Source organism: Hemiscyllium ocellatum, chromosome 5 (genome assembly GCF_020745735.1).
Source record: "Hemiscyllium ocellatum isolate sHemOce1 chromosome 5, sHemOce1.pat.X.cur, whole genome shotgun sequence".
In the NCBI taxonomy this organism is placed as follows: domain Eukaryota; kingdom Metazoa; phylum Chordata; class Chondrichthyes; order Orectolobiformes; family Hemiscylliidae; genus Hemiscyllium; species Hemiscyllium ocellatum.
In genome coordinates, this window is record NC_083405.1 from 133,788,549 (window position 1) to 133,815,713 (window position 27,165).

A 27,165-nucleotide genomic window follows, 5' to 3' on the forward strand; every position below is an offset into this window, starting at 1 on the left:
GTACCCAGGGGGCGGGCTGAGGTTCACTAAAGGTGCTGTATAAATGAACAGTGGTTGTTGTTGTACCAGTCCCCGCCCACACTGTACCCAGGGGGCGGGCTGAGGTTCACTAAAGGTGCTGTATAAATGAACAGTGGTTGTTGTTGTACCAGTCCCCGCCCACACTACCCAGGGGGCGGGCTGAGGCTCACTAAAGGTGCTGTATAAATGAACAGTGGTTGTTGTTGTACCAGTCCCCGCCCACACTGTGCCCAGGGGGCGGGCTGAGGCTCACTAAAGGTGCTGTATAAATGAACAGTGGTTGTTGTTGTACCAGTCCCTGCCCACACTGTGCCCAGGGGGCGGGCTGAGGCTCACTAAAGGTGCTGTATAAATGAACAGTGGTTGTTGTTGTACCAGTCCCCGCCCACACTGTACCCAGGGGGCGGGCTGAGGCTCTCTAAAGGTGCTGTATAAATGAACAATGGTTGTTGTTGTACCAGTCCCCGCCCACACTGTGCCCAGGGGGCGGGCTGAGGCTCTCTAAAGGTGCTGTATAAATGAACAATGGTTGTTGTTGTACCAGTCCCCGCCCACACTGTGCCCAGGGGGGCGGGCTGAGGTTCCCCTGCGCGCGCAGCCAGCTGCAGCTGAGCGGCCTGAGGCGGGAAACTCGGATTCGAGAAGCTTCTGCCGGCCCCCGCTGTCCAGGTGAAGGCTCCACCGGTTACCCCGCGAGCAGGGGGCAAGGGGCAAAGGGCAAGGGGCGGGGCCGGGCCGGGCCGGGCGCGGCGCTCTCCCGGGCTGGGTAAGGATGATCATCCTCTCATCGCCCCCCCCACCCGAAACAACCAAGAGTTCCCTCGGGCGCGCGCTGGGGACCGTCCAGGCTCCGCGCGGGGGCGCTGCTGCCGGGTTACCATGGCGACAGGGTGACCATGGAAGCGGGGGGAAAAAGGCGGGAAGAGGCCATTCGGCCCCTCGAGCTTGCTGCTCCATTCAGTTTGGTCATGGTAATCTGAGCACCCCCACCCCCACGAACTGTGTCCAACTCCTTTTATCCTCCTCCACCTTCTGTGACAGACAGACAGGCCATTGCACAGGCTCTGGGGTTACCCTCTGAATGTCTCCTCACCTCAGTCCATATCCTTACCCTGCAAACCCAGAATCTGGGCTCCCCCACCATCAGGACCATCCTTCCTGCTTCGCCCTGACAGAACTCAATAAATTCATCAGCCACAGCTTTGCCCATTCACCTGCCCCCTCCCTACTCTGCTTCTAAGCTCCAGCGAATACAATGTTAAAATAATACAATCCTGACCAATCTAGTTGGCTCAGGTTATCTTTTTAGAATAGAATCCCTACAGAGGCTGTTGAGTCCACATAACCCTCCTGATAGTATCCCACCCAGACTCACCCTTCCCTATCCTATGAGTAAAAAATGAGGTCTGCAGATGCTGGAGATCACAGCTGCAAATGTGTTGCTGGTCAAAGCACAGCAGGTTAGGCAGCATCTCAGGAATAGAGAATTCGACGTTTCGAGCATAAGCCCTTCATCAGGAATAAGAGAGAGAGAGCCAAGCCGGCTGAGATAAAGGGTAGGGAGGAGGGACTAGGGGGAGGGGCGATGGAGGTGGGATAGGTGGAAGGAGGTCAAGGTGAGGGTGATAGGCCGGAGTGGGGTGGGGGTGGAGAGGTCAGGAAGAGGATTGCAGGTTAGGAGGGCGGTGCTGAGTTGAGGGAACCGACTGAGACAAGGTGGGGGGAGGGGGAATGAGGAAGCTGGAGAAATCTGAATTCATACCTTGTGGTTGGAGGGTTCCCAGGCGGAAGATGAGGCGCTCCTCCTCCAGCCGTCGTGTAGTTGTGTTCTGCCGGTGGAGGAGTCCAAGGACCTGCATGTCCTCGGTGGAGTGGGAGGGGGAGTTAAAGTGTTGAGCCACGGGGTGGTTGGGTTGGTTGGTCCGGGTGTCCCAGAGGTGTTCTCTGAAGCGTTCCGCAAGTAAGCGGCCTGTCTCACCAATATAGAGGAGGCCACATCGGGTGCAGCGGATGCAATAGATGATGTGTGTGGAGGTACAGGTGAACTTGTGGCGGATATGGAAGGATCCCTTGGGGCCTTGGAGGGAAGTGAGAGAGGAGGTGTGGGCGCAAGTTTTACATTTCCTGCGGTTGCAGGGGAAGGTGCCGGGGGTGGAGGTTGGGTTGGTGGGGGGTGTGGATCTGACGAGGGAGTCACGGAGGGAGTGGTCCTTGTGGAACGCTGATAGGGGAGGGGAGGGAAATATATCCTTGGTGGTGGGGTCCGTTTGGAGGTGGCGGAAATGGCGGCGGATGATACGTTGTATGCGGAGGTTGGTGGGGTGGTAGGTGAGAACCAGTATCCTATCCCCGCATTTCCTGTGGCTAACCCACCTAGCCTGCACATCCCTGGATACTATGAGCAATTTATTGTAGCTCATCCACCTAACCTGAACACCTTTGGACTGTGGAAGGAACTTGGAGCAAACCCACATAGACATGGGGAGAATGTGCAAACTCCACACAGATGGTCACTCAAGGCTGGAATTGAATCTGGGTCCCTGGTGCCGTGAAGCAGCAGTACTAACCACTGAGCCATTGTGCTGCCCAATTTTTACATTTAATTTATTGTCACATGGATTTATTCCGAATAGTGTTGTTTAGTGTCACCACTCTTCAGTCCATCTTCAAACACAATATTAAGCATGAAAAATGAAACAATAACATTCATCTTATAGTCTTACCTTAAAGTTAGTCTTCGGAAAACCTTTCACTTGTGGCTCAGTCATGGGCCTAGATTAGTGTCCTCTGCCCCGATATCTTGAATCCCTGTGCCAAACCAACAACACAACGAGAACAAACAGGTGTCTCTCTGGTCCCATCTCAATTCCCGGGTTCAATTCCCGCCTCAGGCGACTTTCTGTGTGGAGTTTGCACATTCTCCCCGTGTCTGCGTGGGTTTCCTCCCACAATCCAAAAATGTGCAGGTTAAGTGAATTGGCCATGCTAAATTGCCCATAGTGTTAGGTGAAGGGGTAAATGTAGGAGAATGGGTCTGGGTGGGTTACGCTTCAGCGGGTCGATGTGGACTTGTTGGGTCAAAGGGCCTGTTTCCACACTGTAAGTAATCTAATCTAATCTAATCTCACTTCCACCAATGCCTCCCAATGACTTCAAATTCCACACGAACACTTCTGTTTTTTTCCCCCCAGATGCTTGACTTGTAAATTCTCATTTTATACGTAACTTCTGTCCCTTTGTCAGTCTTCTTGCTTTATTTCTAGCTGAAGTGAATTGTTTCTTAATAGTATTTAAAACACCACTTTTAAAAGAAAGTGTTACCAATGAGAAATGTCGATCACAATGATGCTTGTTGGTTATGGTCCAGTTTTTTTGGTATGTTGCTGGCTGGATCAACATTTGTAGCCCATCTCTCATTGCCCTAAGGAAGGCGGTCAGGAGCTGCCTTCCTGAATTGTTCAGAGGTACTTTGGTTAGATGGCTGATTTGTTGAAGTAATCTCTCTCTCTCATGAGAAAGCAGCCTGTGGTATTATATATACTTGGAATTTTTTGATAACTGTTGTAGTCCTTCTGGTGTAGGTACAGCCACAATGCTACCTGGAAGGGGTTTCCATGATTTTGACCCAGTGACACTGATTACCAAGTCAGGATGGTGAGTGACTTCCAGGGGAACTTGCAGGTGATGGTTCCCCATGTATCTACTGCTCTTGCCCTCTGGGGGGGTTGATGTAATAGGTTTGTAGCTACAAATTTACACCTCACTTTCACATCGGTCTGGTTCTGTTCCTCCCATGCCTCTCATGGAAACACGCTTAGTCCCCCTAACTTGATAAAGTGGCTGATTTCCTGATGCAGTGTCTCTCTCATGAAAAAGCAGCCTATGGTATTATATATACTTTGATTTTTTTTCTTTAACTGCTGCAGTGCTTCGGCTGTAGGTACAGCCAGAGTGCGATCTCGAAGGGGTTTCCACAATTTCACCCAGTGACACTGATTACCAAGTCAGGATATGCTGGATTTTGAGGTTGAAAATATTGCCACTGCAGTTCATTAACTATAGCACCTCATTGAGTTGCTGGCCATGAGTGGGATCATGAGGGATGGACTTGTACGAAGTTCTGACCACGTGTTACCAGTCTTGATTGTTCCAAAAATGTCAGTCAAAAAGTTGTAAATAATGTTCACTGCAAAAAGCTGCATAGCTTCAGTAACCATCCTCTGTGCTCTTAGAGCCCTGTTCTCCCAGCACTCCAATTTCATCTGTGATGAAAAATAAAATCATAACCTCCTTTGGAAGGAATCTGATGGGAACAGTGTTTCTGTTGGGAAGGGAAATACCATGATTGAAGATTGTGTGGGATCGGGATTGGTTCTGGCTGACTAGCACTCGACCTTTTGGAGCCAGTGAATGGAAAAGGGATTGAGGATACGGCTGAGGATAGGGATTGAATGGATTGAACTGATGTATCAAATATTTGGAGTGGATTGAGCGCGAGTCACAGTTTTCATTGAATGAGAGCATAATGGCAGGAGTTCTGGTCCTTTTATCTCTCAATCCTTCATCCTCCACCGTACTTTTAAGATCACTGAGGTTAAGTGTAGAGCTGAGAGAATTACCCTCTAAATCAACACAGAACTAGCTTTCAGAGCACTGCTCCTTCATCATGTGGTTGTCACAACCACCTGATGAAGGAGCAGCACCCTGAAAGCTCGTGCTTCCAATTAAACCTGTTGGACTATAACCTGGTGTTGTGTGATTTTTAACTTTGTACACCCCAGTCCAACACCAGCATCTCCATATCTTGAAGTGTTTAAAATTTGGCATCAAGTGGGGGAGTACATATACCCAGTCAGATGTGTCTTGACTATAGGACTGAAAATTGTTGAAGGCCATTTTTCTTCATCTTTTGATAAATGCACAATTCTAACTTTCCAAAAAATATGTGCAATCAAATGTTTTATTTTGTCTTGTTTTCTTCCTTGTAGAGGCAAATGAAAGATTGAGAGAAACCACTGTGGACTATTGTTGGGAGATGGATCGATACACTGAGTTAAAACTTGCGTTGAAAAAGTGGGAGACTTTGTTCTTTGAGAAAAACAGAAGGAAACCAACTAAGGTAGTCACTGAGTCTTGAAAGCCTACCACAAACACTTTATGATTGAAGTAATGGCTGTGAATGTCACTAGCTTCACAGTTTCCAATAAGGGTTAGTTCTGGACAGGTTGCCATCAGAAGTCATTTGAAACAGGAACAGAATAGCAGGAAAAACTAGGTAGGTCCCGTAGAAAAAGTAGTGTCAGCGTTTCTGGTCCAGTGATCTTTCTTCAGAACTTCCAAAAAATAATCTAAGATGCCCTTATCTGTTGGAGTATTAAAATGAATTTGCACTACCTTTCACAGCCTTGTGACATCCAGCAGTGTTTCAATCAGTGAATACAATTTTAAAATATTCACTGATCTGCATACTCAGTAAGGGCCTGTACAGTGTGTGAGAAGAATGACCTTTTTAAACTGTGGATTTTTTTCACATAGTTATTCTGCAACTATCTTCAAGAGAATTTTTACATTTTCGAAAGGTGTAAATGGCTGGCCACCTAATGATGATGGACACATAAAGATAATGTTACATCCTCTAAATCTGCAATAGCTTATATTAAATTTGGAGAAATACCTTGCATTCATGTTTATTCACTCATAGTCTCACGTCTTTGCGTCTTAGAGTCACTAGTCCCCTCATTACCCTTGAGTTTTATTATCTGAAAAACTATCAATAATCTTATCCTCACAATCCTTGTTTCTTCAATCTCTAAATAACCAGTTGAATTGGTATAATTGCACTCATGGAAAAAAACGAGTTCAATAAATTCTGCCGTGCTGCTCCTCTATCTGAAATTTTGTTTTTGTTTTAGTCATAACTTCTTCTGCAATCAGAGTGTTACTATTTTGATGTCTAAAATTCAATAAATGTAAGAGTCAAGAAATAGTTTTGGACCAAATCAATTTCCCTTCATCTTATTACTTCAAATACCAGTATGCTCATGTCCTCCTTGTCCTAAGCCAATCTTGTGGTGGATGGTCTGTCATGATTGTATTAAATGATAGAATAGGCTCAACAGGCTGAGTGGCCTATTCCTGTTCCTATGTTCTGGCCTGGTACACCATTTAATTTGGTCTTCTGTTTCTTTTTCCCCCTATAGGATTTGGCACATACCTGTGTTGCTAGTCATGCAAATCAATTTGGTCTCATCTGGAAATTTACAGACAATTCATGACATTTTAAAACTATGACTTTATGGAGGGAATGCAATATGTGATGGTGCAGATCAGACTAATCTGGTATATGTGTGTGACTGCTGCAAGTAGCCATTTGTAATAAGTATGATTTCAGATTGCGATTTTTTAAATTTTGTGGAATAAAGCTGCTCTGTCTGTCCAAGAAAACTTACTGTTCCTCAACGTTTTCCTCTAGGTTGATGTGGCTTGTGCTTCAGAAGAGACTCAAAGTAAGTAATGTATGAAAGGAATATGTCTTGTTACCTTAATTCAGAGAATTTATTGGTAGTGGATGGAAGGGAAAGAATGCATTGGACCGACCTTTACTTGCATAATCTGGTTGCAGGGAAAATATCCATGTAGTATGTAGCACAGCGTAAACAAAGTTTCTCCTCTGCAGCTTTTTCTGACTTCTTGTTGTTCTCAAGCCTTTCTGAGCTGTAGGTTTTATTGTCAATGGATTGTGTTGGCACAGATAAATTAGCCTGTACGTTTTTGCTTGTTGGAAATAAAAGCCTAAGGTTGCTTTACTAAGCCGTAAAGAAGGAAGGGAAGTGGTTTGGGAAAATTTTGAGAAGGAAATGTTACAGAGGGGAGGGCATTTGGAAGGCAAGGGATTCCAGAAAGAAAGTAAAAGCCTTAGTGGAACAGAGATGCTGAGGAGAGAATTACAGTTTGGTGGAGGGGCAATTGGAACAAATATGACAACATTTTTGCCATTCCGTAGCTGGAGAAGTGACTGAGGCCAGGAGTGTGAGGGAGCTGAGGAAGAATGCTTCAGTTTTGATACATTAAACTAAAGGAAGTTTTTACTCTGATTATGCTTGATCTTCCCCTGCCTAACCCTAACTTTATCCAACCAAGTGACTTGACTAAGTGAATAGGTCCTGTACTTAGGCCAGTACTAAAGACAGTCAAGACGGAATGCAAGGCAGCAGCTTGATAACAATTGTAACATATTAATGTTTTTCTCTTATATTTTCCTTTATCTGCTTGGCTTGGAAACATGGTGGTTTCACTCGTCAAAATGTAGAAGAATTTGCACATCTCTGTGATATCACAATACTGTCACCAAATATTTCCAACCTTTGTCTTTTATAGAAAGTGCTAACTCTTCCTTGGGTTGGGATGGTTGCAATAATGCTGGCTGCTGGAAACCACTCAGGACCATTATTTGATTGTGAGGTTATGCATTGAATGTTCCCGAAAGGCATATCAATGGAGTTCACCATATCGACCTTGGTTTTTATTTGATGTCCATAAGTATACATTTTTAGCAAAGTTTACTGAATGAGGGGCATGAGGAGGAAGAGTTGTGTCTTTTTATATTTCCCTCTTTGTTTTGTCCAGGGAAGTATGAAGTCAACCTTGTATCCTGTTGTGTGGGGATAAAAAGACCTTTGCCCCCTGAAGATCAAAAAACTGATCCTGTGATTTCTCGGGCTGTGTGACTCACACATAATTCATTAATTAACCAACTGAACCACCTTTACACAAATGCTAACAAATAACATAGGTGACTGCCATTCCTTGATTGATTAATGCCTTGACTAATGAGCGAGGAGAAAGTGAGGACCGCAGATGCTGGAGATCAGAGCTGAAAATGTGTTGCTGGAAAAGCGCAGCAGGTCAGGCAGCATCCAAGGAACAGGAGGATCGACGTTTCGGGCATGAGTCCTGAAGAAGGGTTCATGCCCAAACGTCGAGACTTCTGCTCTTTGGATGCTGCCTGACCTGCTTGACTAATGAGCGTCAACTGTGCTCAAATATAAACAAAGCTTGGCAGTTTACTGTCAGTCATTGCCTAACTGGTGGATTTTCCATGGCGATATCTCCTACCAATCAGAGTCCATTTGTTAATCAATCAGCACTCTTTTGTAAAGTTTATAATGGTATTCTTGCAACTCTCCCAAGGGTTGCAAGATGAAAAGACTTAATGTCTCCCTTTTATCCCCCCAGTAATATTAACGCACAACTTCTGAAATAACCCAAAGTATTGTCTGAATTTTCTGGCATGGCTGGAGGGTGACTGTTTGTTTTTTTTTAAGTAATTCTAGTGTGTATAAAGAGAATCTGAACTTCAAGACCGGAAATTCCCAACCCCACTATGGGTCAGCTGGAATTGTATATGGTAAAATAACGTATCTGAAAGACGAGAATGCAACCCGTTCCAGCTTGCACGGATGGTGCCTGACTGATGTGGATCGAACTTGTTTATGTTGTGTTGCATTGGAACTGAATTCACTGATATTAATGTATTGGATTAAACCATTTACACCCCAGGGCACACTAATAATCCATGTTTTTTGAATCCACAGAATTGTATAGAGAATATAGAACTATCAAGCAAAATAGGGAGGGACGTACTATAGAGAACAATCAACATCCACCGGTAGATTCTGGGAGTAAGCCCTTGATGAAAACTAGCCAAAATGAGGAGGTGAGTCTAGATTTCTGCATTATGTCCGTTTTCTTTGCTGCTTTTTCCATAATATGTCCCTGCATAGAATATTCCTCATGGAATTTTGTGCAGCAAAAATCAAACAATTCTGTCTGCCTCCAGGTAACCAGTCATTTACAGAATATTGTGGCTTAAGCAGCAGGACAGGCTGTGATCTCTGACAGAGAGACTACTTAGTGAACCCGATTGATTCTGCTCTTCAGCCAATAAAGATAGATGTTTGCCTTTCCAAACTTACAGCTGTCTCTGATTTGTAGCTTTTATGTTCCTTTTTTAATAATTGGATTTGAACTGTCAATGTCTCTTTTCCACCAACATGTAGAACAAGGGATACCTCCGGTTATGTTAAAGGTTGATGGGGTAAGCTGTTAATGATAGAGTGCCACAGGCAATTGTGCTGGGGTCTCAACTATTCACAATCCATATTAACAACTTGGATGAAGGAGCCACCATTATTGTAGCCAAACTTATTGACAGTATGGTAAATAGAGAAAGCAATTTGTGAAGAGGCTAAAAATGGACATACAGAGGTTAGGTGAGTGGGAAATATTGACTGATGAAATATAGTGCAGTCAAACACAGATGTCCATTTTGGCAGCAAAAACAGAAATGCAGGATCTTATTTAAATGAAGAGAGATGACAGCACTGTGGTACAGAGCGATCGGGTATCCTTGCACATAGATCACAAAAATAAACATATAACTCAGAAGGCAAGCAGAATCTTCAGCTTTATTTCAAGGCAGTAGAGTATAAAAGTAGATGTACAAAGAGATTTGGGTGTCCTTGCAAAACCAGTTGATGAAGGACAGACAGGTGCAGCGAGCAACGAAGATGGCACATGATGGAGGGGCCTTCATTGCAAGACAATTTGAGTTTAGAAGTAAGAATGTCTTACTGCAGTCATTACTACAACCTTAGACGACATTGGTGAGATCATGTGGTATTCTGGTTTCCTTAAGAATTCCGTTGGAAGTAGTTTAGAAAATGTTCACAAGGCCATGATGAAGGAGCTGCCCTTTGAGGAAAGGTTGAACAGGTTGGGCTAGTACTCAGCGAAGGTTAGAAGAATGAGAGGTAATGTTATTGAAACATGTAAGATTCTAAAGAAGCTTGATTCCAAGCATGTTTCTTCTGGAGGGAGCTGGGAGCAATCAATTGGCATGGATTAGAATTGATTGACTGAGGGGAAGCATTTTTCCAGGTAGCAGGCAGTGCCCAGTGGGTTAAGATCGTAAGATGTCGGAGCAGAAACAGATCATTGAGCCCACTGTGTCTTCTCCACCTTTTCAATGAATCACAGCTGATTTGATAAACCTCAACTCCACCTTCCTTGTTTTTGTCTCCATAACCCTTGGTTCCCTTAATGATTAAAAGTCTAGTTATCTCAGCCTTAAAGATATGTAATGAGTCCGCCTCTATAGCCTTTATGTTAAACAATTCCACAGATTTGCCAGCTTTTGCAAGAAGAAATTCCTCTTCACATATAAATGTGCAACCCATTATCCATTCAGCCCTCTGGTCGTAGACATTTAAAGACAGGGCAAAGGAGGCTTCATGAAAACTTTGACATGGTAACTTCGAGAACGGCTTCTTCTCCTCTGATCAGACTGCTGAACAGACCTCTCGTGTATCAGAATTGATTTTTGTAACTTCTCTGTAACTGTAACACTACATTCTGTGTGATCTGTCTGGATAGCACGTAAAGCAATACATGTTGCTGCATTTCGCACATGGGACAATAATAAATCAAATCCAACAAGTCTGACTGAGTGAGGAGACACATGGCAGATGCAGGACAATGTGGCTAAAATGGAGTTAAATACTTTGTTGTGAATTACAGACAGGAAGAGTATTATTTAATGAAGTACTGGGAAATGTAGATGTACAAAGAGGTTTGGGTGTCCTTGTACACCAGTTGATGAAGGACAGGCAGGTGCAGCAAGAAAAAAAGATGGCACATGATAGAGGGTAGTTTGGTGCACTGATCTTTATATTGCTGAGGCTAAACGCCAGCTCGCGGACACCTCCTCCTACTGCCCCCTTGATCATGACCCCACCTCCCACCACCAAACCATCATCTCCCAGACCATCCATAAGCTCATCACCTCAGGGGATCTCCCATCCACCACTCCAACCCCACACCGCCCGTTTCTACCTCCTGCCCAAAATCCACAAACCTGACTGCCCCGGCCGACCCATTGTCTCAGCCTGCTCCTGCCCCACAGAACTCATCTCTGCATACCTCGACATGGTCCTGTCCCCCTTAGTCCAAGAACTCCCCAACCACATTCCACCTCCTCCATGATTTTCGCTTCCCCGGCCCCCAACGCCTTACCTTCACCATGGACATCCAGTCCCTATACACCTCCAGCCCCATCACGAAGGCCTCAAAGCCCACTGCTTCTTCCTTTCCCGCCGAACCAACCAGTACCCTTCCACTGACACTCTCCTTCGACTGACTGAACTGGTCCTCACTCTTAACAACTTCTCCTTCCAATCCTCCCAGTTCCTCCAAACCAAAGGAGTAGCCATGGGCACCTGCATGGGCCCTAGCTATGCCTGCCTCTTCGTCGGATATGTGGAACAGTCCATCTTCCGCAGCTACACTGGCACCACCCCCCACCTTTTCCTCCGCTACATCGATGACTGTATCGGCACTATCTCATGCTCCCACGAGGAGGTTGAACAGTTCATCCACTTTACCAACACCTTCCACCCCGACCTCAAATTCACCTGGACCGTCTCGAAGACTCCTCCCTCCCCTTCCTAGACCTTTCCATATCTATCTTGGACGACCGACTCAACACGGACGTATACTATAAACCGACTGACTCCCACAGCTACCTAGATTACACCTCCTCCCACCCTGTCCCCTGTAAAAACGCCATCCCATATTCCCAATTCCTTTGCCTTCGCCGCATCTGCTCCCAGGAGGACCAGTTCCAATACCGAACAACTCAGATGGCCTCCTTCTTCAAAGACTGCAATTTCCCCTCAGACGTGGTTGATGATGCTCTCCACCGCATCTCCTCTACTTCCCGCACCTCCGCCCTTGAACCCCGCCCCTCCAATCGCCACCAGGACAGAACCCCACTACTCCTCACCTACCACCCCACCAACCTCCAGATACATCGGATCATCCTTCGTCATTTCCGCCATCTCCAAACAGATCCCACCACCAACGATATATTTCCCTCCCCACCCCTATCAGCCTTCCGGAAAGACCACTCCCTCCGCCACTCCCTCGTCAGGTCCACACCCCCCACCAACCCAACCTCCTCCACTCCCGACACCTTCCCCTGCAACCGCAAAAAATGCAAAACTTGCACCCACACCTCCCCCCTCACTTCCCTCCAAGGTCCCAAGGGATCCTTCAATATCTATCAGAAATTCACCTGCACTCCACACACGTCATTTACTGCATCCGCTGCACCCGATGTGGTCTCCTCTATATTGGGGAGACAGGCCGCCTACTTGCGGAACGTTTCAGAGAACACCTCTGGGACACCCGGACCAACCAACCCAACCGCCCCGTAGCTGAACACTTTAACTCCCCTTCCCACTCCACCAAGGACATGCAGGTCCTTGGCCTCCTCCATCGCCAGACCATGGCAACACGACGCCTGGAGGAAGAGCACCTCATCTTCCACCTAGGAACCCTCCAACCACAAGGGATGAATGCAGATTTCTCCAGCTTCCTCATTTCCCCTCCCCCCACCTTTTCTCAGTCCTAACCCTCAGACTCAGCACCGCCTTCTTGACCTGCAATCTTCTTCCCGACCTCTCCGCCCCCACCCCCTCTCTGGCCTATCACCCTCACCTTAACCTCCTTCCACCTATCGCATCCCCAATGCCCCTCCTCCCTACCTTTTATCTTAGCCTGCTTGGCACACCCTCCTCATTCCTGAAGAAGGGCTCATGCCCGAAACGTGGATTCTTCTTCTCCTTTGATGCTGCCTGACCTGCTGCGCTTTTCCAGCAACACATTTTTAAGCTCTGATCCTCCGCATCTGCAGTCCTCACTTTCTCCTACATGATAGAGGGGCCTTCATTGCAAGACAATTTGAGTTTAGAAGTAAGAATGTCTTACTGCAGTCATACAGGACCTTGTTGGGACCACACCGGAAGTAATGTGTATGATGTTGGTCTTTCTTCCTAAGAGAGAATATTCTTGGCACAAAGGGATTAACTGGACTAATAACAGAGATGGCAAGATGATCTTTTTGAATATAGATGGCTCGATTTGGCCTGTATTCGTTATAGTTAAGAGAGATGAGATAAAAGGTGAAACAATTCTAACAAGGAGGAAGCTAGATGCAGGGAGTATGATTTTCCTGGTTGAAAACTCTAGAACTGGGGGACACAGACTCAGGATAGTATTGACTGATGAAATATAATGTAACCAAACACAGATGGCACGGTGGCACAGTGGTTAGCACTGCTGCCTCACAGCACCTGTAGACCCGGGTTCAATTCCCGACTCAGGTGACTGACTGTGTGGAGTTTGCACGTTCTCCCCGTGTCTGCGTGGGTTTCCTCCGGGTGCTCCGGTTTCCTCCCACAGTCCAAAGATGTGCAGGTCAGGTGAATTGGCCAAGCTAAATTGCCCGTAGTGTTAGGTAAGGGGTAAATGTAGGGGTATGGGTGGGTTGCGCTTCGGCGGGTCGGTGTGGACTTGTTGGGCCGAAGGGCCTGTTTCCACACTGTAAGTCTAATCTAATCTAAAAGATCTCTATTTTGGCACCACAAACAGAAATGCGGGATCTTTCAGGGTAGGGCATTTCCGACTGCGATGAGGAAAACAATTCTTCATTCAAAAGATAGTGTATCTGTGGAATACTCTACCACAGAAATCACTGAATATTGTCAAGAACGAGATAATTTTTTTAGATATGGCATCGAGAGGTAGAGGGAGAAATTGGAAATGTGGCTTTGAGATTTCGGTTCAACTATTGTCATATTGAGTGGTGGAACAAACTCAAATGACTGGCTGCTTCCTCCTAGTTCTATGTAACGAGGAACACAGTTAAAAATTAAGATGGAGATAGAATTTCCTCTGCAGATCATTATGATTCTCTTTCTGCAGACAGCGGTGGAGGTTGGGTCTTTGTCTTTACCTTTGTGTTCAGACCTATGACAAGGAAGTCTCTGGCTATGTGGGACAGACAGGAAAATGAACTTACGGGCACACTCAAACTAACCATGATGCAGCCATGACTATTGAATGATGGAGCAGACTCCATGGACTGATTGACCCAGTCCTGCTGTTTATGTAGGGTTTTTTTGAATTTCACTGCTATTATGTAGACACATGACTCCAGATGCATTGATGGGGGTAGATAATTATTTGCTCGAGTAGGGAAATCCAAACAATGTGGAAAATGTTTAATATTTGAACCATTCAGAATTTGTTTTGCACAAGGGGCATGGTGTTCTAACCAGCAAGAACAAAACAGGCATTGAACAAGTCACTGTCATTTGGTCCATCCGTTGTTTGGTAACTGGCATGAATCACGTCATTTTGTGACTGGATAACTGGTTGAGCCTTCCAATGCCATGTGAGCAGCTATTGGTCATCTTTTGAGATGGCTGTAACTGAGGAGGAATCTAGTTTGTTCTTAAAAAAAACTAAATTCAGCTGATTTGTCTCTCCAGGCTTCTAAGTGTGATACTTGGGGATTACATCTTAATCGTCAGAACAGAAAGTTTCAGGAGCTCACGCCGAAAGAGCACGGTGCTCTAAAAGCATCAGCACAGTATTATGGAATGAAATTAAAGGAGAAATTTGGAACATCAGGAAAGGTAAGTGTTACTTCCTTTGCTGCTTCCCACCCCGTGTATCACACGTATGAAATCGTCTGCCCTGGCTCAGGAGGGTACGGTTGCAGTTACTTCAGTTGTGATGTAGCTATCTCTGTGGAACATGTTGGTGTTGGATTAACCTGGTAACACGGCTGATATCAGACTCTTGGTAAACAGTCACAGGAACTTTGAAAAGCTGTCTTTCGAGAGGGAGTCAGGGGAGTGGAATGTGGTTTTTCTGTCACAAACTTGACGCAGTCCACAAATTATTTGAAAGCAGAATTAAGTAGTTATTTGAAACCGGAGAACTTTAAGGGGTACTGGGAAGAAGGAAGTGAGTGAGTTTAGAGTTGGGTACTTTATCTGGAAGAATAAAACATAAAGTTGATGGGTCATTTGGTTTGTTTCCGTAATTCTCTTGGTGAATTCAGAGAAAGTACAACAAAGCTGAGTACCGGAGCTGCAACGTCAGCGAGTTTAGTTACAAGAGACTTCATAGTTTTCGCCGTTTGGTTTTAAATGTTTTGAACTTTAGTACGGCTGTACAAGTAAAAGACCAGAGCAAAAATAGTGAATGTCTTTTTTTTTAAATATCTGAAAGGAAAGGCCAATTTCTCTCCGTAAGTCGCTGACTTCAAGGAGGACGCAGATGTCCAAAGAGATCGATGATGGGGAGAATGGCCCAGTTGTTGGGGGACACCCTGTCACCCCCAAGCCTGCTGAAGATCTGCAGCTTGTATCTCAAGACGTTCCAGATGGATCTGATCAACTAGAATTTCAGCATCCAGTCATGAAAGGTATTTCTCCATCAAAAGTGCTCCGAACCCAGACAAGGACTCCCCAGTCTATTAATAAACTACAGCAATTACAGCAGTGTGTGTCTCGGAGATTATCCTCGATTGATCGTGGCTGGTTAGACAGATGCCAGGAGAGAACACAACCAGATGTTGAATTGCCCATACTGGGCAGACTTTCACTCCCAGCCAGTGGTAAATACAGTCTTGACTCTGATCATGGGGAACCTCCTTCATGCGGTCACTCTACTCCCCAAGTTGATCACAAGCCTCGAAATGTGAATGACACAATACAGGTAGCCAGTGAGCAGCATCTGCAACTAAGTGATTCCCCAACAGTCAATAAGGGGTCCTGTTCAGTGACTGCTACATCTCCCTCAGCTGGTGATACACCCTCCTCATTGGGTAATGTCTTTTTAAAAGTTAGACATGATGAGCTATCAATTTCTTCGAGTGATTTTCAGGATTCTGAAAAGCCTCCAGAATTAGGGAATGGCTATTTCCGAGATGATCATGCTTGCCAAAAATATGTTGACACAGGGAAAATGCAGATTCTAACAAGAACTGGTTTGGAACATCAATTGTACATTAATTCAGTGACCAGTGAAGAGAGAAATTGCAATGTCCCAGAATCTTTGCAGGAAAGTTATGATGAAGGAGAGAGAGAGACTGATTGTGAGCAGCCTAAAGTGATAAATACTGGGAAAGGCACACAAGACCTAAAGAGAAGCAGTAAGAAGCGACGGAGAACAATAGCAGCAGACGGAGTGAGTGCTGACGCTTGTGAAGATCTCAACGGCAATGCCAAGAAACGCAGAAAAGCAACTAAACCTTCAAACACTACCACAGCTCAGACGGTGAAGAAGCAAATCCTCAAAGCCAATTGCAGAACTGTGGTGGACGACAGCAGTCCACCAGCGAGTGAGGATGAGGGGAAGTCAAAACCTGAGCTGCCAAAGGAGAATCTCTACGGAGATGTGGAAGAAGGGAACATCTGTTCAGAGGCTCAGAAGAGCAGTGGCATGAGGTAGGTGAAGACATTGACCTATCAAGCAATATCAGAGATACATGAGAAAGATGTACTGGGGTTTGTTTTGCTTTCTATTTTAATGCTTGATTCAATGGAACAAATTCTTACTTTGGTTGCAGTTGTAGTTATCTATTACGAGACCAAGCCTGAGATGGAACTATTTGTCCTTCCCAGTTAGAGGAAATGCCATTATATAGTTCAAGCTAGCAAATATGCTATAAATGTGATCTTTTGGGCTGTTTCTTCAGGGCTTTTTTAGGTGTATTGATCTCATTTCTCATGCAAGGTGTATGAAATATCTTTCTATAACCTTGCTATACTTGAGCTGCTAGGGACCATAGTTGATTGAACTTAACCGAAAAGCAAAGGTGGATGACAAGTCGGAAGGCTGCCTTTTTTCATACTCCATACAACAAATGACTAAAAGAATGAGAGCAAAATTAGAGTACAAGAGAAAGCTAACAAGAAATATAGATAGTAAGAGTTTCAAATCATAATTCTATTAATTTTAAAATAGTTATGGAAACAGGCCTTGTATAAAACTTAAAGTTCTTAATTCGAGTAAGGCAAACTTTGAAGATATGAGACAAGAACTGTCAAAAGTTGATTGGAATAGACTGTTAGTGGGTAAAGGCACAACTGGCGAGGGGACGCTTTCAGAAGTGTGAAAACAAGTTCAGAAGCATTCTCTTCCTGTTCAAGAGAGGGCTAAGGTTGATCAGAGTGGAACAATGAATGAATGAATAAAGAGATTGAGGCTCTGGTCAAGAATAAGGAAGGGCTGTATTATTAGGAATAGATAGCTGGGATCAACTGAATTTCTTGAGGAGTAACAGAGGTGCAGAGTCATTCTTGAGAGGGAAATCAGGAAGGCAGAAAGGGAATATGAGATAACCTTATCTGCTAAGGCAAAGGATGATTCGAAGAGATTCTACAAATTCATTAGGAGCAAAAGAGCAAGTAGGAAGAGAATAGGGCCCCTTAAAGATCAGTGAGGTTGTCTATCTGTGGATCCACAGGAGATGAGAGAGATACTAAATTAATATTTTGTCAGTTTTTATTGTTGAGACAGAAATGGAGGAACTCGGAAATAAATATTGGTGTTTTAAAAATAGTCCCCATTACAGAAGACTAAGTGCTGGAGGACTGAAAAAACATTAAGGTGGATAAATCTCTATGACCTGATCAAATGTATCCCTGGACAGCATGGGAAGTTAATGAAGAAATTGCAGGGCCCCAATCAGAGATATTTGTATCATCTACAGCCACGAGTGAGGCAACAGAGGACTGGAGGATGGCTAATGTTGTACCTATATTTAAGAAAACCATAGACGAGTGAGTCTGACATCAGTGGTGGGGAAGTTGTTGAAGGGGATTCTGAGAAATAGGATTAACATGCATTTGGAGAGGCAAGGACTGATTCAGGATAGTCAGCATGGCTTTGAGCTCGGAAAATGTCTCACAAACTTGATGGAATTCTTTGAGGGCAAAGTGTTAACTGTTATCCACATGGACTTAAGTAAGGCCTTTGACAAAGTTGCACTGTAGATGGAAAATGTTAGAAGTTGTTATTAAGGACAGAAGAGCAGGTTACTTTAAAAAAATCAAGGTAATCTGGTGGAGTCATAGTTTTGTGAAAGGGGAAAGCTTATCTAATTAATTTATTGGAGTTTTTCAAAGAAGTAATGTGCAGTGGGTAAAAGGAGAATGAGTGGATGCAGTATACTGCAAACCGACTGAGAAAAGGATTTCTGTTGTAGATGTTTACATTGTAGTCGTGTTGAATCTTGACTGCTTGATCAATCTTCTCTACTATTACTTTTGCTTTGCTTATAATCTGTTGTAGAGTTGCACCACCTAAAAAAGATGGAAATTTTGTGAGAATCAACCTTAAGAAGAAATCACACGTCAGAGGTGGAGTGTTACGAGGAACGTATCTTCGCAAACAGGTACTGTATTTAAGTTACTTTCTGCGGTGGAACTTGTTGTTCATGACGCTTCTTTTGATGAATATAAAACTAGTAGCTTCTCCTTTTTTGAGGTATGGAAGTTTGAAAACAATGCAATTGTGTTCTTCCTGGTTTTTATTAATATTAATATGGTTATTAATATTTGGATAGCTGCAGGTTTTTTAGTATTTGAAAGATGATTTTAAAAGAGCAAGGACCTGACTATTGATATTAGCAGTGGTCTGATCAGAAAAAAAACACACCTTTTCAATTTTATCTGTTGCCTGAGATGCAGTCAATCATATCTGTACATTCCACTCAGGGAATGAACCAAAACTTGGCAATGTAGTTAACATGAACATCTGCCTGTTTGCCAGAAAAGCATCAACCTAGAGCATATTGTGTTGACGAGTCGCAGTCTTTGTGGACCCAAGCTAATACTTTGTGGATATGAGTTCAAATCCAGCTCAGCAGCAGCTGATTGAATTTAAATTCACTTCATCAAATTTGGAATTGTAAACCAATCTGTGACCGGGACTATAATAAGTCTCCTCGATTGTTGTAAAACCCACCTAATTCATTGATCTTTTAAGGAAGGAAATCAGCCATTGTAACCCATCTAGCCTCCGTGTCATTCCAGACCCAGCAAAATATGGTTGGATCTCAACCGCAGTCTGAAGTGGCCTAGTGGGCTCCTCAGTTCAAGGCCAGTTAGGGAAAGGTAACAAACACTGCTATTGCCAGCGACATTCACAGCCGCTGTTTTCCCATTCTTTCAATGTGGACGCTCAGCAGGTCTGGCAGCATCTGTGGAGAGAAATCAGCGTTAATGTTTCTGGTCCACTCACCCTTCCTTCGAACAGGAGCAGAAACGTTAGCTCTGATTTCTGTCCAAAGATGCTGCCAGACCTGCTGAGCGTTTCCAGCAATTTCTATTTTTGTTTCTGATTTCCAGCATCCACAGTTGTAGAGTCGTGCAGTCATACAGCATGGAAATAGATCCTTCAGTCCAAACACAACGCAATCCCAAACTGAACTAGTCCTTCCTACCTGCTCCTGATCCATATCCCTTCAAACCTTTCCTATTCATGTATCCATTCCAAATGTCTTTTAAATGTTGTAATTATTTTGGTTTTGAAAACAAATGTAGTTTACTAATGTGCCTTTCTGATATTATGGATTTCCAAAGGCCTGGAAGCAGAAGTGGAATTTAAAAGGGGAACGTTTTGGTGGTGGTGCTGGTCAATTCAGCAGAAAGGGAGACACGTGTTTCCGCTGTGGGGCAGCAGGTCACTGGGCCAAGAACTGCAGCGGTCAGGGTAAGTGTATTCAGTCATACCACTCTTGCCTTTCAGAGGTTGGACATTGTGCTTCTTTTTTTTTAAAAAGAAGACTTGTGTTGACTTTTATAGTAATGAGGGGAGACCCCAGGTGGCAGCCCCACCTGACCAGGCAAGAGCTCTAACAAGCAGCATGATGTGACAGTCAGGAATCCATGTTCTGCTTGGCTGAAATGATACCTCCACCCCTGCCAAACCACCACCTCCCCCCTCCCACACCCACCCTCCCTCCAGGCCTGTGGTTGGTATCAGAATTAATGTTTTGGATCAGGGTCGGCTATGAATAAACATTCCTGATGTTCCTGTATTCTGCTGCTTGTTCGGTTCACACCTCAGTTGGAGCCAAAAGGCTGATTGTTGAGATTGAGGTAGTGCAGAAGGACATCCTGACAGCTGTAAATTCGAGTAATTCTATTTTATCTGTGTCTGCTGGGGACGACTTAAGAGAAGTTAAGCTGGTATGTGCTGAAACAAATGAAGCCAGTGGGAAGAAAGTGGTTCTGTCATCCAAACTGGAATGATTTAGAGATTAGTTATCTCAGATCTTCAGCAGCTATTTGCTTGTGCTTAGAAGAAGACAAAAGTATAAACTTTTAATTTAAGAAACTTTATAGGAATTTAATCCCTTTTGTTTTGATTGGGGTGAAGAGATGGGAGTAAGGGTGCTGTTTAACGGGTATCCATGGAAACAGGTTATACCCGTCCATTATTCTCTTTTCAAGAATTGGAATGAGAGTATTTCTCATGCTCCAACAGCTTGTCAGTGAGAGAAAGTGAAGCGTATTAAAATCTGTCTTTTGCATCCTGAAGGAGTAAGTACAAAGACAATCAGCAACTGAAATTAACTTGAAACAGTAAGTTATAGAAAGCTGGAGGATTTGCAAGGGAGTCACAGCGCTTGATCCATACAGTATGGAATGAGTTTATTTCCTCTGATCAGAAGCCACAACAGCCGCAACTCCCCCAACCCAAACTTCCCCCCAACCCAAACTTCCCCCCCCCCCCCCCCAACCCATGCGCTCTATTTTCTCCCTATTCCAAATGTGAAGTAACTTTGGCAGCAGGCTGGAGAAAGGTGTTCGGTCTGAATGGACTTGAATACATCGATATTTCAAGATTCACCTTATTATAAAATCTATCATGTTTCAAATCTCCTTTTCTTTACTCAGAGAACAGTAAGGGTATGGAATGCTTTGCCTGCAATGGTAGTAGATTCACCAACTTTAAGCGCATTTAAATCGTCATTGGACAAACATATGGACGTACATGGAATAGTGTAGGTTAGATGGGCTTCAGATTGGTATGACTGGTCGGTGCAATATCGAGGGCCGAAGGGCCTGTACTGCGCTGTAATGTTCTATGCTGTGTGAAAAGGTGCCCCGACAATATTAATCAGTGGCTTCAGAATTTTATGGCACCTGTCCGAAACAGCAGTTAACAGGCCTGCACACTCAATAAAGGACTTTGCTGGTCTAAGAGGAAAGAATTACATGTCTGGTTGCTGCTGGAAGCAATGTTCACAGACTGCGCAATCTAAGTGGAACTGACTTTAACATATAAATCATCAGAAGAATTGTACAATGGTTGCAGCACAGAAGGAGCTCATTCAGCCCATGGTATGTGTTCCTGTTGCACAAGTGCAAATCACCTAGCACCTCCATCATCACCTTTCTTTTCTTTTCCCGGAGCTTTCCTGGGTCTTTGTCTCCCCCCGCCAGCCCACCGTCTTCTGGTCCATCTTTCTGGTGTAAACAGCTCTTTCAGGACTGATCTATGCCTGAGCACCCTGATATCTGGCAGCTTATGCTGTGTCAACCAACTGTCTGAATCCTTTTGGTAAATGACCATGGAACAGCTCCTCATGATTAGATTAGATTACTTACAGTGTGGAAACAGGCCCTTCGGCCCAACAAGTCCACACCGACCCACCGAAGCGCAACCCATCCATACCCTTACATTTACCCCTTACCTAACACTACAGGCAATTTAGCATGGCCAATTCACCTGACCCACACATCTTTGGACTGTGGGAGGAAACCGGAGCACCCGGAGGAAACCCACGCAGACACGGGGAGAACGTGCAAACTCCACACAGTCAGTCGCCTGAGTCGGGAATTGAACCCGGGTCTCAGGCGCTGTGAGGCAGCAGTGCTAACCACTGTGCCACCGTGCCGCCCAAAATGTTGATGTTGAATGACCGTTGTCACCTTGCTCACCTCCATTTGAAAGTTTTTGTTTCTTCCACAAACAAAAAATTGTTATTTTTGAAAATGCTGCACTCATAATCAAGAAGCGTGGTACATGATAAGTCTTTGTTTACGCTTGTAGATGGTTAGTCATAGAGTCATAGGGATGTACAGCACAGAACAGACCCTTTGGTCCAACTTGTCCATGTCGAACAGATATCCCAACCCAATCTTGCCAGCACCTGGCCCATATCCCTCCAAAACCTTCCTATTCATATACCCATCCAGATGCCTTTCAAATGTTGCAATTGTACCCGCCTCCACCACATCCTCTGGCAGCCCATTCCATACACGTACCACCCTCTGCATGAAAAAATTGCCCGTTAGGTCTCTTTTATATCTTGCCCCTCTCACCCTAAACCTATGCCCTTTAGTTCTCAACTCCCCCACCCTAGGGAAAAGACCTTGTCTATTCACCCTATCAATGCCCCTCATGATTTTATAAACCTCTATGAGATCACTCGTCAGCCTCCGATGCTCCAGGGAAAACAGCCCTAGCCTATTCACCCTCTCCCGATAGCAGGAGGTCTGATGCGACACGGGAAATGCTAAATATGGAATACTAAGAACACCGTTTTAAAGGGGAACCCCATTTCCAATAGTACCCTTGTAAAATCATCCTTTATTTTATTCTGCATTTCCTCATTACTCCTGCTAAAATAAATAATTTCACTTCTCTACATTAAATTTTGTCCTCAATGCACATGTCCAAACTACTAGCCTGTCTTTGCCCTCTTGAAGTTTATCACTGTCCTCCTTGCAATTCTGTAAACTTTCACTGTTCGGGCTATTGCTCTGGAAGGACTCCTGATGTGGGAAGAGATGTTCCCCTATTAAATGTTTGTCTCCAGCCAGAAATACTGAAGTGCCTTTCTATCACCTTTCCAATTACAAAATGACCAAAGTCCTTTGCACAACTTGAATGAGCTGCCAGAGGATGAAGTGGAGGCTGGTACAATTGCAACATTTAAGAGGCATTTGGATGGGTATCCGAGTAGGAAGGATTTGTAGGGATATGGGCCGGGTGCTGGCAGTTGGGTCGAGATTGGGTTGGGATATCTGGTCGGCATGGACGGGTTGGACCGTAGGGTCTGTTTCCATGCTGTACATCTCTATGACTCTATAACTTAGTAATGCCCTTAGCCTCTATTACACTTATAGTTTGCTTTCTCTCTAGACTAAACTTGCACATTACAGTAACCCTTGCTAACTAACCTCCATGTCTCTGGACAGGGGATCTTACAATGTAGAAGTGATACTAAACACCATTTCACATTTCTGAACAGTGCAGTAACTGTTGCAATGTCATGCTTTGTTTCAGGAGTTAACACCAGGTTTAAAGCAGTATCTGAGGAGAAAGTGGAAATGTCTGAGATGATAGATGATGAGATTGCCCCATTACCAACCTTGGAGGAAGTGGCACGTTTGACATCAATGTGTAACACTGAGAGGGGTAAGAGAGATGACTGAGAAACAAATGGTTCAGGTTTCAATAAAAACGAGTTTCATTTTCAATGTACAATGTAAAGGAAGAGAGTGGAGCAAAATAAAATTTAAAACCTTTTTAAAAACCACATTAGGTGTGCAGTTGAATGGAAGGATCCTGTTGGTCTGATTCACTGTTAGCATGACTAAAGAATCACATTGATTCTTGCATTTGGGCGACCTGCAGTTTGGAATAGAATGAGGCTTGTAAGTACTGCAAAACAAATGAAAATCCAAAGGTAGAGGGGAAGGTACACTTTAGTTATATTCTCCACGATCAATGAATGGATTGGTTTCCCTCAAAGGCCATGGGATTTTTCTCAGCGATGGGTGGTGTTGATAATTAATGGGGTGGAACCATTTATGGATACACTCGGGAAATCTCCTATTAGGACAGTCTAATCCTGAATGGGCCATCTTTCATGTTTAATAATGTTGGATATGAGTTAGTTAAAATTGACCACATAGTTTATCCATTTGTAACATCATTAGAAATGATGGCGATAAATCATGAGCAAATCTCCCACCTCACAGAAGCTGTTGAAATGAACCCTCTTTCCCTATTTTATTCAGACTTAGGGCTGCTGACTCTGAAAGTGGTCCTTCTTACATGTCTGTGTCACTGTTTTAACCTTGTAACCAGGACCATGTTCTTGGCTATCACATTTCCATTGCAGGCATCTCGGCTCCAGATAATACAAGGGCACAGTTTGAACCGGTGTCTGCTGCTGAGCTTCAAGTGAACACTGCCTGTCCGACATTTGAGAAACCAGATGCTCCCCCAGCAGTGGAACCTCTGTACAGGCTTGGAGAGGATGGAAAGGTCATAGGTATGAGATTTAATTGAGTTTTAACAAACCATCTTTTGCTACTTCGTCAATGATCTTTTTTTAAAATTTATTCATGGCATGAGGGTGTCGCTGGCTGGGCCAGCATTTATTGCCCATCCCTAATTATCCAGAGGGCATCCACTTTGCTGTGAGTCTGGAGTCACATGTAGGCCATGGGATTTCCTTCCTTAAAGGACATTAGTGGGTCTTTAATGCTAATCAGCATTGGTTACATGATCACTGTTAGACTATTAATTGCAGATTTTAATGGAATTCAAATTCCACCATTCACTGCAATGGGTCTTCAGAACATTCTTTGTGTCTCTAGATAAATAGATTAGTGATAATGAGACTAAGCCATTGCATCCTCTCCATACGGTCAGAAATGGGGATGTTTACCAAGGATTGATTATGCAATATTCGGCACCATTTGCAACTCCTCCAGTCATGAAACAGTCTATGTTCGTATGCAACAAGGTCTGGAAAACATTTAGGCTGGGGCTGACAAGTGGCAAGTAACAGTTGCAACACAGACTGCCAGGCAATGACCATCTCCAGTAAGAGGCAGTTTAACCATTGCTCCTTGACATTCAATGATGTTACCATCACTGAATCTCCCACTATTAACATTATGAAGATTACCACTGACCAGAAAGTCAATTGGACTTGCCACATAAATCCAGTGGCTGCAAAAGCAGGTCAGAGACTGAGCGTACTGCAAAGAGTAACTCACCTCCTGACTCCCCAAAGTCTGTCCACCAACTACAAGGCACAAGTCAAGAGTGTGGTGGAATACTTCCCAATCAAGAAGCTTGACACCATCTAGCAGTCTGCATGATTGGAACCACATCTACAAGCATCCAGCACTGTGATGGTCAGAAGCAGCAGTGTGTACTATCTACAAGATGCACCAAATTCATCAAGAATCCTCAGACAGCACCTTCCAAACCTACACCCACTTCCATCTAGAAGGACAAAGGAACACTAATACAAGGGAACACTACTATCAACAAGTTCCTCTCCAAGCCATTCATCATCCTGACTTGGAAATCTATCGCTGTTTCTCCACGGTCACTGGGACGAATGCCTGGGATTTCCTCCCTTAAGTGCGTTGTAGGTCAACCTACAGTATGTGGATTGCAGCAGTTTAAGAAGGTAGCTCATCACCACCTTCTCAAAGGTAGCTAGAGATGGGCAATAAATGCTGGTCAGCCAACGACACCCCACGTCCCGTGAATGAATTTATAAAAAAAAAGCCCCTTCACACTCTAATATTTGTAAGCTATCCTTGCCAGAAAGTATATATGAGCTTGGTGTAAGAGATAAGGTCATGTTTCCAAATAGTTCCATTATCACCTCTGCAGGAGGTTGCATGTTGATGTCCATGTGCAGCACTGCAAGGGAAGATATAATAGAGCAGTGGAGAGAAACCATCTTTGTGTAATGTTATCTGGCTGCCTAATTTTATTCTTAGTAATGGGTGAATATAAATGAATCTCTGTCTATTACTGACATTATAACTATTGGCAACTTTTTCATGCAGATGGTATAAAATGAGTTGCCAGAGGAAATGGTGGAGGTACAATTACAACATCGAAAAGGCATCTGGATGGTTACATGAACAGGAAGGGTTTAGAGGGATATTGGCAAATGGAACTAGATTAATTTAGGATATCAGATCAGCATGGATAAATTGGATCGAAGGGTCTGATTCCGTGCTGTATAACTCTATAACAGTGACTCTGATTTATTATGGAACACAAACGAATAACCACAGTCTTCTGTTGGTTGAGATCCCCACAAATAGGACAGTCCTTTACAATCAACCCAAAAGGACAGTGTAACAAGTGACTGATGTTAAGTGAAGCTTTAATTATGGAAAAATATGTATTAATATTGGTCATGTGATGTAGACATTATTGGCAAGACCAACATTTTGTGTCATTCCTAATTGCAGTTGAGGAGGTTGTGGTGAGCTGCTGCCTTGAATTGCTCCAATCCATTGAGTGTAGGGACACCTACCATGATTTGGATAAGGAGTTCCAGAACTTTGAGCCAGTTGTAGGGAAGGAACAACAACACAATTTCAAGTCAGGGTGGGGTGTGACTTGGAATAGAAATTGGTGTTCTAATTGGTAGAGGTTGAGTCTTGAAAGTGCTGGGGAAGCATCCTCTGAGTTGGTGCAGTGGAGCTTGTAGTTAGATGGGTTGCCAATCATGTGGACTACTTTCCTTTGGGGGAAATTTGAATTAACCATAAGGAAGGAAAGGTTTTGCATTTCTATAGAATATCTTAGGGTGTGTCAAACAGTATACACTGTTGTCAGGTGAAACATGTGGCAGCCAATTTCCAAAGGACGTGCTGTCTCAAACAGCAGTATGGTAATGACCAGGAAATCTCTATAGGATGATGATTGAGGAATAAATATTAGTAGGATACCAGAGATAAGTTCTCTGCTTTTCCTTGAAATGGTACCAGGCAGTCTTTTGCTTTGTCCTGTCAGAATGTTTGGTTCCATGGTTTAATGATTTTTCTGAAAGTGTAAGACAATGTACTGTCAGCCTGAGGGTTTTGTGCTCCGGTTTTGGAATGGGATTTGTGACCTGGTGATGTGTGCTACCAGCTCAGGCTCTGGATTTGGGTTACACTACATTTATTAATTTTTTTTAAAACTCTCTTTGTCAGCTACTCCGGCAGAGGTATTTGAAGCCCTGACAGAGCTCGGGTACCATTCGTTCAGACCAGGCCAGGAATTAACCGTGATGAGAATTTTATCAGGTATGTCAGAAAGAACAAACTGGTTCAGGCAGTGACCATGTTTCAGTAACATACGTATGGCAATAGTGGTGCAGTCCCTCCAGCCGGGAAGTCTGTTTATTCTGTAACTATTGGCACTATGTGGAAACCCACACTGTCAAATAAAGTTCTG

General features: G+C 44.1%; 1 protein-coding gene across 1 annotated transcript in view; it reads left to right on the forward strand.

Annotated features, from left to right (window-relative positions):
* Positions 1 to 755: 755 nt before the first annotated feature.
* Positions 756 to 27,165, forward strand: part of recql4 (RecQ helicase-like 4) — an 80,287-nt gene continuing 53,877 nt past the window's right edge. Inside the window, exons 1-11 of the mRNA XM_060825219.1 lie at positions 756 to 787; positions 5,010 to 5,140; positions 6,494 to 6,527; positions 8,616 to 8,737; positions 14,415 to 14,561; positions 15,163 to 16,382; positions 18,232 to 18,334; positions 19,524 to 19,653; positions 23,242 to 23,373; positions 24,083 to 24,235; positions 26,922 to 27,014. Coding sequence (XP_060681202.1) covers positions 5,057 to 5,140; positions 6,494 to 6,527; positions 8,616 to 8,737; positions 14,415 to 14,561; positions 15,163 to 16,382; positions 18,232 to 18,334; positions 19,524 to 19,653; positions 23,242 to 23,373; positions 24,083 to 24,235; positions 26,922 to 27,014 — 2,218 coding nt within the window. The 5' untranslated portion in view covers positions 756 to 787; positions 5,010 to 5,056. The remainder of the gene's footprint in view (positions 788 to 5,009; positions 5,141 to 6,493; positions 6,528 to 8,615; positions 8,738 to 14,414; positions 14,562 to 15,162; positions 16,383 to 18,231; positions 18,335 to 19,523; positions 19,654 to 23,241; positions 23,374 to 24,082; positions 24,236 to 26,921; positions 27,015 to 27,165) is intronic.